The sequence below is a fragment of the Anomaloglossus baeobatrachus genome, chromosome 8 (genome assembly GCF_048569485.1).
Source record: "Anomaloglossus baeobatrachus isolate aAnoBae1 chromosome 8, aAnoBae1.hap1, whole genome shotgun sequence".
Taxonomy (NCBI): domain Eukaryota; kingdom Metazoa; phylum Chordata; class Amphibia; order Anura; family Aromobatidae; genus Anomaloglossus; species Anomaloglossus baeobatrachus.
This window is the reverse complement of record NC_134360.1, coordinates 263213422-263228412: the sequence shown is the minus strand read 5'-3', so window position 1 is coordinate 263228412 and position 14991 is coordinate 263213422. Positions and strand designations below refer to the sequence as shown.

The window sequence follows — 14991 nt, the reverse complement described above, 5'->3', positions numbered from 1 at the left end:
TACTGAACATCCAGACAGAAAAAACCCCAAATCTCCATTTCCGCACATTCACTTGTATGATTGCACAAACATAAAGACAAACTCTCGGGGTAAGAATGCGTTTGTATAATCTGACATTGTTCTTTTTCCATAGTATAATCATGTAAACCTTTTTACTGATCCTTTACTTTACAGTGATCATGTTTCTTGCTCCGATCCTTGTCCTGACCGACAGTAAAGCTGTCAGTTAATATGTTTTTATTTAGTACTTACTGAAAGGCTGCCACATATATTATGAGCCTGACACGCAGAATTATATACGACTTGTAAAACTGTCCTGTGGATTTACGAGAGATGACAATCGCCCGTTCCATGATATTTGTGTGTATAGAGTGCCGTCATCCAATGCAAGGACAACATTTCCCGTCCGTTTTCAGCATCCAGTGTCCCATTGACTTCATTGTAACTTGTAATAATTAATGGAAGGATGACTGCTGACAATCCACATGTAAACACCGATAACGCGCCCATTTTATTAGTTGTGATCAGTCTCTAATGTGAGTGCAGCCCTAACCACAATAAAAAGCATGTCTTGTGGTAGATCTGATCAGAGAAATCTGCTTCTTTCTTCTCTTGGTTTGATTTTTCCTTTATGGCAATAAGAGCAGACAGTTGGTGCCCATAAAGTTCTATGGAGACGGGGAGGGGCGGCGTTAGAGGCAGGTACAGAGATTTTGCTGCAAGCCTTCTCGAATTGACAGGAAGGCTATGTTGTTTGCCGCAAAAAAAATCAATATTTTACTGTCCCAGTAGAGTGAGATTTCTGACATCTAATTTTGCTCACTTTTGTTCCTTGCAGATTGGAGGCATCTGCAGCAGCTCAATTTTCAGCGGTTTTCACCCGTAATGAATAGGGAAAACATTTATTTATTTAGATTTTTAAAAAGAGTGAATTTTACACAGTTGTCCTGCAAACAAATGATCAGATCTGTCTGCTCCAAGCCCTGAACGAGTGCACGTAGCTTAAGGCTGTGTGCACACAGTGCGTTTTTGCCTCGTTTTTTCTTGCAGATTTTCACAAATCTGCAAAGATGTCCTTTATGCCAGGAACGTCTGATACTCCTGAAGTGCTGTGCACACATGCAGGATTTTTCTGCTGATTAAAACTTTTTTTCTTCTTTGCTATATTACTGAGATATGGGCTTTTGATGTTTAAGGCGCTCAATATGCAGAGATTCTTCCTAGGGGCATTTACTTTCCCCCTATATGATGCCGCCCAATCAGAAGAAGGCAGCATCATACAGGGGAGAAAAAAAACCTGCTCTCCCAGAAAAGGTGACAATGGCATTTTCAGGCTGCTCTTTGTTATAGGGCGGGGAGCGGCAGCGTCTGTCACATACCTGTCACATACCTGTCACATACCTGTCACATACCTGTCACATACCTGTCACATACCTGTCACATACCTGTCACATACCTGTCGCACGTAGTGGAACCTTGTATGTGACACACAATGATCTTCTCTGCTCTAGCACTTCCTTTTTTTCTTTCCTCCCTCCTTTTTTCATGATATATCCCCCTGCCTTTGCAGACTAAGCCTGTCTCTTTGCATTGTATCCTGGCTTGTAATTGCGCCTAACCTATTTATGTGTTTTTTTTCTTTTCAGTTCAAGACCACATCTACAAAAACTGTATCGGTCGTGGGCTGGATGGCGATGATGATGGATGACCCTGAGCACCCTGACATTTTTCTACTTACAGACTCTGAGAAGGGTAAGTGTATACAATTTGTGCGCAACGAAGGTTGATTTGGATCTTTCATCGGATTTCTCAATACTAACTACACTGAATAGAAACAACACTTTTGGTTTTCTTCCCATTTTTCAGGAGCTGAACTCTAAGATGTGTTAGTGAACGTTTCTCCTTTGCTGAGATAATCCATCCACCTCACAGGTGCGGCATATCAAGATGATTACACAGATTATTGCACAGGTGTGCCTTAGGCTATCCACAATAAAAGGCCACTCTAAAGGTCCAGTCACACTAAGCAACTTACCAGCGATCCCAACAACGATAGGGATCGCTGGTAAGTTGCTAGGAGGTTGCTGGTGAGCTGTCACACTGCGACGCTCCAGCGATCCCACCAGCAACCTGACCTGGCAGGGATCGCTGGAGCGTGGCTACACGAGTTGCTGGTGAGCTCACCAGCAACCAGTGACCAGCCCCCAGTCTCCTAGTTACAGCACACATCAGGTTAATTAACCCGATGTGTGCTGCAGCTAAATGTGCACAGAGCATGGAGCAGCGCACAATGCTTAGCGCTGGCTCCTTGCTCTCCTAGTTACAGCACACATCGGGTTAATTACCCGATGTGTGCTGCAGCTAAATGTGCACAGAGCAGGAGCCGGCGCTGACAGTGAGAGCGGAGGAGGCTGGTATCAAAGGTAAATATCGGGTAACCAAGGACAGGGCTTCTTGGTTACCCGATGTTTACATTGGTTACCAGCCTCCGCAGAAGCCGGCTCCTGCTGCCTGCACATTTAGTTGTTGCTGTCTCGCTGTCACACACAGCGATCTGTGCTTCACAGCAGGACAGCAACAACTAAAAAATGGCACAGGACATTCAGCAACAACCAACGACCTCACAGCAGGGGCCAGGACATTCAGCAACGACCGGCGACCTCACAGCAGGGGCCAGGACATTCAGCAACAACCAACGACCTCACAGCAGGGGCCAGGTTGTTGCTGGATGTCACACACAGCAACATCGCTAGCAACGTCACAAAAGTTGTTCGTTACCAGCGATGTTGCTAGCGATGTTGCTTAGTGTGACGGGGCCTTAAAATGTGCACTTTTATCACATCGCACAATGCCGTAGATGTCCCAAGTTTTGCGTGAGCATATAATCGGCACGCTGACTGCAGGAATGGCCACCAGAGCTGTTGCCCGTGAATTGAATGTTCATTTCTGTACCATAAGTCGTCTCCATAGGCATTTCAGAGAATTTGGCAGAATATCCACCCGGCCTCACAACCTCAGCCCTCGTGTAACCTCACCAGCCCAGGACCTCCACATCCACCCGGCCTCACAACCTCGGCCCTCGTGTAACCTCACCAGCCCAGGACCTCCACATCCACCCGGCCTCACAACCTCGGCCCTCGTGTAACCTCACCAGCCCAGGACCTCCACATCCACCCGGCCTCACAACCTCGGCCCTCGTGTAACCTCACCAGCCCAGGACCTCCACATCCACCCGGCCTCACAACCTCAGCCCTCGTGTAACCTCACCAGCCCAGGACCTCCACATCCACCCGGCCTCACAACCTCAGCCCACGTGTAACCTCACCAGCCCACGACCTCCACATCCACCCGGCCTCACAACCTCAGCCCACGTGTAACCTCACCAGCCCACGACCTCCACATCCACCCGGCCTCACTACCTCTGCCCACGTGTAACCTCACCAGCCCACGACCTCCACATCCACCCGGCCTCACAACCTCAGCCCACGTGTAACCTCACCAGCCCACGACCTCCACATCCACCCGGCCTCACAACCTCAGCCCACGTGTAACCTCACCAGCCCAGGACCTCCACATCCACCCGGCCTCACAACCTCAGCCCACGTGTAACCTCACCAGCCCAGGACCTTCACATCCACCCGGCCTCACAACCTCAGCCCACGTGTAACCTCACCAGCCCAGGACCTTCACATCCACCCGGCCTCACCACCTCAGCCCACGTGTAACCTCACCAGCCTACGACCTCCACATCCACCCGGCCTCACAACCTCAGACCACGTGTAACCTCACCAGCCCAGGACCTCCACATCCACGCGGCCTCACAACCTCAGCCCATGTGTAACCTCACCAGCCCAGGACCTCCACATCCACCCGGCCTCACCACCTCAGATCATGTGTAACCTCCTCCAGCCCACGACCTCCACATCCACCCGGCCTCACAACCTCAGACCACGTGTAACCTCACCAGCCCAGGACCTCCACATCCACCCGGCCTCACAACCTCAGCCCACGTGTAACCTCACCAGCCCACGACCTCCACATCCACCCGGCCTCACAACCTCAGCCCACGTGTAACCTCACCAGCCCAGGACCTCCACATCCACCCGGCCTCACAACCTCAGCCCACGTGTAACCTCACCAGCCCATGACCTCCACATCCACCCGGCCTCACAACCTCAGCCCACGTGTAACCTCACCAGCCCAGGACCTCCACATCCACCCGGCCTCACAACCTCAGCCCACGTGTAACCTCACCAGCCCACGACCTCCACATCCACCCGGCCTCACAACCTCAGCCCACGTGTAACCTCACCAGCCCACGAACTCCACATCCACCCGGCCTCACCACCTCAGCCCACGTGTAACCTCACCAGCCCAGGACCTCCACAACCAGCATCTTCACCTCCAACATAGTCTGAGACCGGACCCCCCGACAGCGGCTGCAGCAATCAGTGCAGAATTAAAGAATTTCTGCACAAACTGTTAGACCCCGTCCCGGGAAGCTGCTCGTCGTCCTCATCAGGGTCTCCACCTGACGGTAGTTTGTCATAACTGACTTGAGGGGGAATTTGTTCTCTTCACTGATGAATCCCGGTTCTCGCTGTACGGGGCAGATGGCAGACTGTGTGTATGGTGACGTGTGGGGGAGCGGTTTGCTGATGTCGATATCGTGAATAGAGTGGCCCATGGGGGCGGTGGAGTTATGGTATAGGCAGGCGTATGTTATGGACAGCCAACACAAATGAATTTCATTGATGCCACTTTGAATGCACAGAGATACCGTGACAAAATCTTGAGGCCATTGTTGTGCCTCATCCACGACCATCACCCCATGCTGCAGCGGATAATGCACGGCCCCATGTTACAAGGATCTGTACACAATTCCTGGAAACTGAAAACATCCCAGCTCTTCCATGGCAGCCTGCGCCCCGGCATGTCCCCCATTGAGCATGTTTGGGATACTCTGGTTCAGCGTATATGACAGCGAGGACAGTTTGTGCCAATATCCAGCTACTTCGCAGCCATTGACAAACGATCCACAGGCCACAATCACCAACCTGATCAACTCTATGCGTGAGGTAAATGGTGGGCACACCTGATACTGACTGGTTTTCTGCCATCGCCCCCCCCCACCACGACCACCACCACCACGATCACCACCATCACCACCATCACCACCATCACCACCACCACCATCACCACCAACACCACCACCATCATCACCATCATCACCACCACCACCACCATCACCACCACCACCACCATCACCACCAACACCACCAACACCACCACCATCACCACCACCACCACCATCACCACCATCACCACCAACACCACCATCACCACCAACACCACCACCATCACCACCATCAACACCACCAACACCACCACCATCACCACCACCACCATCACCACCACCACCAACACCACCAAGTCTGGACTCCTCCAATACTGGATGTGCTGCCAAATTCTCTGAAAATTAATAAACAATTCGTGTTGGCCGGCGAGACTAACTAAGGGGCGTGAGCAGTGCCTGGATGACGTCTGTTCTGGGCTTCCCCTTGGTGAGTATATACGTCACTGTAGGGGCGGGACACTGTAGCATCAGGCACGTGACGTCCGTCGGAGGGGCGTGGCCTCGGCCGGTAACACGGCATCTGTCACTGCCTCAGCAACGCGATGGTGGGCGTCGCCCTGGCTGACGCTGGTGTGTGGGTATGTGTTCATTATTGGAGCGGTGCGGCTGTGGGTGTCACTCCCTCGCTCCATACTCTTGGGGGTTATTGGGAAACCTGCCTATGGGCGGCACCACTGTAAAACGTTCTGCTCTGTTTGTTTGGTGAGAGACATGTGGTTGGGCGGGACCTCTGACGTGGGACGATTTCCTAACACTCCCACAGGATATTTTAAGGGCGGCAAATTCAAAGCCCTATGCTTTATGCCGTGCTCTGACACACCATGCAGGAAGTCTGCTCCATACTGAAGGTAGGGACATGCTCTCCGGATATATGCTGTGACTCTTAATGCACTCTTGTTTGTTCTATTTGATTCTGACAATACTGCTCATTTCTTGCAGCCCTTGGTTTCTTGACCACAGTCCCCTGATGACTAAGTGAATTAAGAAACGCGTTGGGAGGTCTAAGCACAAACTAAGGTCAGAGTGTTGCCATTTGAGGGGTATTGTGTGGCTGAAGGGTCTGCCCCCCCCCTCTATTGGACAACCTTTTGCATCATTTATTTACCATAGCAGGACCTAACTATTGGTCCTAGTGACTGTTTTAAGCACTATATATTGAAGTGTGGTATATCTTGGTGTGCATATTAGGGTGACAACTGTCTGGTCACCTTATTTTTTACGGTTACGGTGGGTTACTTTGCTACCGTGCCGGTGTCCTAACTTAGTATAGTTGGAGCCTTTTTCGGGCCCTAGTCATTTAGGTTGGTTTTACAACCTTTTATGTTGTGTGGTCAATTATTTCTTTTTATTACAAACTATTAAAGGTTATATTTTAAAATTGTTACCACGTCACTTTTGAGACCATATCTTGCTTTGCTAATTGTAGCAAATTCTCTGAAACACCTTTGAAAATGACTTATGGTAAAGAAATGAGCGTTCAATTTACAGGCAACAGCTCTGGTGGACATTCCTGCAGTCAGCTGCCAACTGCACGTTCCCTTGAAACTTGTGGCATTGTGCTATGTGATAAAACTGAAAACTTTAGAGTTGCCTTTTATTGTGGCCAGCCTAAGGCACACCTGTGCAATAATCATGGTGTCTAATCAGCATCTTGATACGCCACACCTGTGGGGAGGATGGATATTCTCGGCAAAGGAGAAACGCTTACACCCCTATCGCTATTGGAAACGTTCACACTTGGCCAAGCTGTGTGTGCAGATGTATGGAGGGATAACTCGTGGCTTTTGAAAGTATATGAGCACCATAAGAAGAAAAAAAACAAAACTGTGTGTGTGTGTATATATATATATATATATATATATATATATATATATATATATATATACCATTATATTGTTCCTTTCATCCCACAGGAAACTCTTACAAATTCCAGGCAGGGAACCGTGTGAACGCCATGTTGTGGTTTAAGCACCTAAGTGCGGCCTGCCAAAGTAACCGGCAAGCGGTGAGGAGGCGGGGGCCATCTTGTACTTGTTTTCTCATCATAACTGAGCACACCCGTTAACTTGCTTTTGTCCTCCTTCGAGCAGGTCCCCACCAACCTGATGACATTTGAGTGATCCAGTGTTTTCCCGGAGACCGGGTCTCATCTTCCTGCGAATCAGACGTCGGGGGAGGTGGACGATTACAAGGCTTCCCCTGCCCGTCTGTGGGCAGCAGCACCTTAAAGCAATGAACAAAACAGATCCAATTTTTTTAGCACTGACAGCGAGGAGGGAAAGAAGAGCGTTACTCTTTGCACCACCACGTCCGTTATCGCCCCCTGCGCCGGGCGAAGGCGCACTCCTGCAGTTTTGGACAGGATCAGCCATGGACCTCATGTTGAGATAGCCTATGTACATATATTTAGATTTATTTTTTTGTTTTTTCTCTTGTTCACGGAACCAATCTGTGCAAACCACTGCCTTAAAGACAAACTAAAAAAAATGTGTGTTGAGATGTAACACCAAATAGTGTGTGCGGGAGTGCGTGGCGTCACCGGCGTGTATCTCACTGTAGTGACCGGTATTTAGATTTTACCATTGTCAAACTCACTGGTTATGGGGAAGGACGCGTCTGATCTCTTTGGGGATGTTTCTTTATTTTTTTACCTGTACATATAAACACACATTTGAGGGTTTTTTTGTTGAAAAACCGAATTATTAAAGGACAACAATGTGTAGAAAGGACAGTGTTAATGTAGGGATAGGGTAAGATAGGCTAGGGTACGGCCAGTTTTTACAGGTGTTGGTGAAGGGGTGTTGCTTGTGCAACGTAGGTTAATCCAATCGGGCACAGTGTCCTTAATGGCTCTGACCACCTTACGGTAAATTTTGCATTTTAGATGGGTTATTATATTGTGCTGCACCTTGTTTGGTGGCAACCTGCTTCATTTATGTAGAGTGGTTATACTAGTTTATGCTTGAAGACGACCCATCACGTGCCATAACTATGTAATGGCTTAAATGCCGCTGTTCTCTTGAATCTACCATCATTTTTGTTATTTCTGTGCTTCTCCATTCCTGAGAGATGGTCTCTTCTTCCCTGTATATCTAGAGTAGGTGTGATGAACAACCGCTCCTCATGGGAGTGCTCCTCCTGTTGACCACGCCCAGTTGTCAATTAAATAAGACTGGATACACCCACCTGGAAAGGGGGGCCGATATCTTAGAAACAGAGAGGCACAGGAACGAAGAAAAACATCAGATTCAGGAAACCGTTGGCATTTACACCATATATATTATATATAATATGCATATGTATGGTTCCTTTTTACGATACAACGAAGTCCCAGAAAAACCAGCAGTATTATTTGTTTTAAATTAATTTTATGGACTTTATTTTTTAAAAATATATTTTTTATTTTTAAAAGTTAGATGTATAACCTTGTGGTTGGTAATTCTCCTGTCTATAGAGATGTATTTAGGGGGGTGTTTGCTTCAGCCTCTTCATTCCACGTGGCTGCCACTCAGACCCATATATTTGCTTCTCCCATCGGCTCCACCACAAGTTATCCCACTTATTAAATGATAACAATAGTAAATGTTATTGATGGAATACAATCAATTATCCAAAAGATAAAAAATGGACTGTGCACAGGCTGATGTGGTAATAATACAGTCCTATGTAATACTGTTAGCGTGGCCCATGCAATATCACGAGGAGGCCAGTCGCTGAAGCTGGCTGCGGGGCCGAAAGTCCAGGCACAACATTTTGAGAAGAGGCGTTTGCCTTATACCGCCACACAATGACCGCTCTGCCACACAATGACCGCTCTGCCACACAATGACCGCTCTGCCGCACAATGACCGCTCTGCTGCACAATGACCGCTCTGCCGCACAATGACCGCTCTGCCGCACAATGACCGCTCTGCCGCACAATGACCGCTCTGCCGCACAATGACCGCTCTGCCGCACAATGACCGCTCTGCCGCACAATGACCGCTCTGCCGCACAATGACCGCTCTGCCGCACAATGACCGCTCTGCCGCACAATGACCGCTCTGCCGCACAATGACCGCTCTGCCGCACAATGACCGCTCTGCCGCACAATGACCGCTCTGCCGCACAATGACCGCTCTGCCGCACAATGACCGCTCTGCCGCACAATGACCGCTCTTCCGCACAATGACCGCTCCTCCGCTCACCCACAAACCGCTCTATGTATACTGCTAATGTCCAGCCGCCACTCTGGATTTATATACTCCTGCCTGTGTCTTCATGCCGGTACCGAGCATATAGTTTAAAATGTGGGATTTTTTTTATAAATTGGCAAGCAGAATTTTTAGATTTTTCTATTGGGGCAGTTAAAACACTCACATTTACAGTACAATCTGGGAACATATTATAAAGAGATACTTTGGTCTTTTTTATACTGTTGCCCTATTCTTAGGACAGGTCATCAATGTTTGATTGTCGGGGGTGTGATATCCGCCACCCCATGCTGATCAACTGATGCCAGCGGCAGCTCTGTGTGATCGGAACAGCTCCGCTAACTATATAGTGGCCGGATACTGCACATCTGACCCTATTTACTGAATGGGGGTGGATTGCAGGACCCCACTGCAGCCACTATGTTGTTGATGATGGAGCTGTGCTGTTAATCACGTCCGGCCGGCACCCAGCAATGCGGATTGGCCGGCAGTGCTGGATATTGTACCCCCATCAATCTGTTGTTGATGACCTATCCTAAGGATAGGCCATGAAGATAAAGTACTAGGCAACACCTTAGATCTCCCATCAACGGGAATCTGCCAAGATCAACATTGAATGCTGTGACGCGAACAGATTGCTTGAGCGAAGAGGTAGTGAAGATGGGAAGGTGCAGCCATCCTTTGTTGGCTCCGGTCAGCCATTGACTGTAATATTCGTGTGCTCCGTGGCACAGTGCAGGGCCAGCTGTGGCCCGTGGCAATACTCTTCTAGAATCGCAGCCAATTTACTCTGTCCCACATTGGTGACGAGCCCTAACAATATGTCACCAAAGAGCACAGGCGCCCTTTATTGTTGTAGGTGAATACATGATACTAATAATTAGTAACACACAATCTTTCCTCTGTCACTCACTAATTCCACGTGTGCTTGTGAAATGTTTCATCTTTAAATACAGGGGGGGACTATCCTCCTCCACATTGTCACTTATACACCATCCGTGCGTCCAGTTTTATAATTATACAAAGCCAGATAGTTTCCCAAGTTAAAAACTACCATGTATTCCGCAAAACAGATGCCGTGCGATAATATTGCATCCGGTTTTTGTAAACCTGTTGAAGAACTTTACACAATGTGGGATAAACACAATTCACATTGGTCCACGTGTGGTCTGTGTTCTACATTTGGCACTCACACCAGAAATACATTGTAGGTAAAAATGAAGAAGTCGTCACTCGCCGTTCACCCTTGTGGATCAACTTTCTTGATCGGTATGGCTAAGCCCCGGTCTGGGCTGAATGTCCAAATACAGAAGAAAAGAGAAATCTGTCAATGTCAACGAACCCCGTGGCAAAGACATAAAAAAAAAACCCCACTTTCTTTTAATGTATCCAAAATATAAAAAGTCAGACAAGGACATCAAAATTGAGGTAGATTAAAAAATGCATCCTTGGAAACAACGCGTTTTGGCTTATGTCTTAATCTTGATTTAGGCATAAGCCGAATCGCATCGTTATCTGCCACAATTTTGATGATCTTGTCTGATTTGACTTTTTATATTTTGGATACAGTAAAATATTTTTTTACATCTTGGCCACGAGCTTCCGTCACATCTCCGGATTTCTCTCTTCTCCTGCATTTACAAACACATTCTGATAATTTTTGTGAAAGATGAAGCCTTGAATTCACCTTCTCTTGCTTTCCCTTTGTGCTTATTGTATATAATAGGACAGATAACGACTTTGCAAGCCATACAGGCTGTCTCATAAAGTGGATATTTATGGACTAGGGGATTTATTTCTCCAGTAATACAAATATCTGCAGTTTTCAGCCCATCCCCCACTGGTAGATCACATATCATATGTTGTATGAGGTCGACACCCCATAATTTCATAACCAGTACAGTGAAGCTACTTTTTGTCCAGTTTGTATATAGTTGGACTGTGAATATAGATTGATTTTTCTTTGCCGGATAATGTTGTTGGGTAAGTGACTGAAGCAAACACCTCCTGTTCTTTTTGCTTTATTATTTTTTGTTGATCTTTTTGGTGGCTTTACACATTAGATTTTGTTGCAGAAATGTCGGTGACGGCCTCTTTATTTTGGAACTTGTGGAAATCCCTCTTTAATTGACCAGTACAAATTAGGTGGCAGGTTGTGTGGTTTTGTACCACTTCTTGCCACGCTTTGCCACATTCATGTATCTTTATTGTGTAATCCTCACCATCCAGAAGGGTTTTAGTTTTTGCCTTATGGTTGACATTCTGCCCTTAGGCCATGTGCCCACGAGCGCTCGTACGTGCGGATATATTCGCAGGTACGGCCGCATGTTTCCCGCAGCTGCCCGCCGGCAGCCGCAGCTATTTTTAGCTGCGAGTTTCCAGCGGAATAAATCACGCGATTTACCTGCGGACGTCCCGGCCTCTATCTCCATAGCGGAGGGCCGGGATCTCCGCAAGTAAATCCGCATGAATAATTGACATGCAGTTAAGTGCGGCTGAGGGATCTCCGCAGGAGATTCCGCAGCCGCACTTTCTGCAGCGTGGACACAGACACTCCCCATGTCCCATAGGGTAACATAAGGAGTGCCTGTACATGCTAGAACCTGCAGATTTATCTGGAAAATCCAGAAAAATCCGCAGGTTTTCTGCGGCAAACTCCGCAGCAAAAAGCTCCCGTGGGCACATAGCCTTATTGTTTTGATTCCTAAAAAGACTATACTGGCTTTCCAATTCAAACATGATGCAGTCAGCTTTATTAAAGGCCTCTTTTACACGGTCCGTGGTATAGGTACGTGTGTGTCCGTGTGTGTGTGTGTGTGTGTCCGTGTGTGTGTGGAGCGTGTGCTGTCCATGTGACATCTGCATAGCACACGGACAACATGAACATCTATACTCATCTATCCATGGTGCTGCTGTGTCCAGTGCTGCTGCTTCCGGTCCTCAGTGCAGTGAATATGCATGAGCATAATGAGCGGGGGTCAGAAGCAAGTGACAGCAGCGCTGAAGACAGCAGTGCTGGAGAAGGTCAGTATAGAAAATCATTTTATTTCAGACACGTGGTTTTCTCCGGTACGTGTCACACAGATCACATCAGTGTGCAGTCAGTGTGACACCCGTGCTGCCGGAGAAAAAGGGACATGTCTACGTGTGGAGCGCACAGACACACATATGCTCCACACAGCGCGTGTGAAAACACGCAGGTGTGAAAACTGACGTCACAAGTACCGGACACACGGACAGGTGAAGGGGGCGAAAGGGAAATTCTTCTTAAACAAAAAACAACTTCTCGTCAACAGTCGCGGTACCAAGCGCATATAAATTGTGACACCCTGTCCTTCAAGGCTTGTATATGAGCTTAATGTTGAAGGAGCTAAGAAAGCTCCTGGACCCAGATGATGAAAATCTGTAACGAGAGCCCTAAATTGTCACAATTTATGCTTGATTGGGGGGGCGGACATTGTTGGACCAAGTTTGAGGCCAACTTCTGCACTTCCTATACATTCACCCCTCTCAATGTTCCTTTAGGGGTTTTTTTTATATATTTTTTTGCAGATGGAAGCCAATTGCTTTTTTTGGTAAAAAGAAAAAAATTACATTTAGCAATATTTTAAGTCTATACAGAGACCAGCCAATGGTTTCACAAGGATCTGTCACACCTATATTGACCACTTGACTCTCAGGAACAATAGTCGCCCATAACCTAGCAGGTAAGTCTGTAAATGCCGTATTCCATCCATAAGGAATTCAGAGGTGTCCTTTTTTTATTTTTGTCATGGGATAGGTCAGCACAATTCACAAAACGATAGTCGGTAACACTTGCTCCCCCAACAATCAGGCTGCAATGGCCCAATGTGACTGATCTGTGCACATAGTTCCATTGTTGTTGGCAGCACATTGTCCTGTTTAACCTTCATGCTGCTGAGAAGGATGAATTTTGGTTTACCTTTTTTTTTTTTTTTTAGCCTTGATATAAAAAAAAAATCACACCAGATGAAGGAGCGTTCGGCGTGATACTATCTTATGTGGCTTAAAAGAAACACCTTACTCGAGACAACATTGTTTAAACAGGAGACTGTGCTGCGCAGAGCAATGGCGGTCTGCGTGCCCCTGACGGCTGGATCCGCTATCCTGTGCACTGGGAGATGCGTTTGGTCATTAAACGATTGTCAGTTGTATAAACCCAGCATAAGTTTACTAAGAAAATGGTAATAAAGTGGCTGTTAAACAGCCAAGGACCCAAGGCGAGAAGTGGTGGGGAGCAGGCGGTGACCGTGCCATGAGGCGCTGAGCATGCTCCATGAGGTTGGCAGAAGAAAGCCTGGTTAGAACACCAGTGCCTTATTAACCAGTCTTTTCCATCGTTCGTTCAGCTGTTTGCTGGAACCTAAAAAAATAAGACCTTACAATGTATAATGATGTAATAAAGTGGTTGTCATCGTGATCCAACTATAGCAGGACTGAAATAAGAACAAGGCCACAGCAAACGCAGCACATTGGTTGTCACGAGCATAAAAAGCGTTTTTCGTAAGCCTCTGATGTGTAATTCCAGTGTCAGCCAGTAGAGGTGTTAGTGTCTCCTAGTTTGACGTGAGGACCCAGCATAATGATCTCTCGCGGGGATGTGCGGGGACTCATGTTTTCAGTGATTGTGTGAGCACTTGTAAGAATCCGTGCGTGTGTAAAGTGTCCTGGGGTCTTTATTTCCTACTGAAAATAAAACAAAGTTTACAAACTTTCCCTTGTTTCCTTTTTATGTCCTCAGTTACTGATCACTCTGTGCTATGAGCGTGTAAATGCACAGCGGCATTACACAGCACAACAATGTTTTTGCTACTGAGGGTAAAACATGTGTTCTTTACTAATTTGAACATGCTGATTCCAAATATGAACTCAGAATTTGCACAGCACGTCCAGATTTTGAGTTATACTTAGAAAAGGCCATACGCCTATTCAGGCATTGTCATGGAAAATGATGTCTGCTTCTGTACTGATGTGAATGGGCTTATGCTAGAGTTGGGTTGTAGACATTTTCCAGATCAATGGAGACTGTTCATAGACTCTAGTAAAGCAAGCTTGAAAGCTGTTCTGTTGCACAATGGCAATGAAAAGCCATCTGTCCCCATTGCACATGCGGTTGGAATGAAAGAGACCTATGCTTCTATGCAGATCATTCTGAAATTGATTAAATATTCAGAACATCAATGGAACATTTGTGCTGACCTCAAAGTTGTTGCACTAGTCCTTGGTTTGCAGTTAGGTTACACTAAGCATATGTGCTTTCTGTGCCTATGGAACAGTCGAGATGACAACAACCATTATAAAATTAAACGGTGGCCCAATAGAGATGAACATAAGATTGGTAAGCACAATGTTCAACACGAATCACTTGTCGATCCACTTAAAGTTTATCTTCCACCTCTTCACATTAAACTAGGACTAATGAAACATTTTGTAGTAGCAATGGATCGTCAAGGGAATGGATTTAAGTATCTGAAGGAAAAGTTTAGTGCATTGAAAACTGAGGCCAAACTCAAAGCAGGAATCTTTATTGGTCCTGAAATCCACCAACTAATCCATGATGAAATCTTCAAGAAAGAACTCACCCCACTTGAACTAACTGCATGGGATGCATTTATATTAGTAGTTCAAAACTTCCTTGGA

At 46.9% G+C, this 14991-nt stretch overlaps 1 protein-coding gene across 1 annotated transcript in view; it reads left to right on the top strand.

Annotated features, from left to right (window-relative positions):
- Positions 1 to 14065, top strand: part of LOC142250104 (ras-specific guanine nucleotide-releasing factor RalGPS2-like) — a 155362-nt gene extending 141297 nt beyond the window's left edge. Inside the window, exons 14-16 of the mRNA XM_075322168.1 lie at positions 1647 to 1752; positions 7051 to 7142; positions 7228 to 14065. Of these exons, the coding sequence (XP_075178283.1) occupies positions 1647 to 1752; positions 7051 to 7142; positions 7228 to 7257 (228 nt within the window). The 3' untranslated portion in view covers positions 7258 to 14065. The remainder of the gene's footprint in view (positions 1 to 1646; positions 1753 to 7050; positions 7143 to 7227) is intronic.
- Positions 14066 to 14991: the final 926 nt, after the last annotated feature.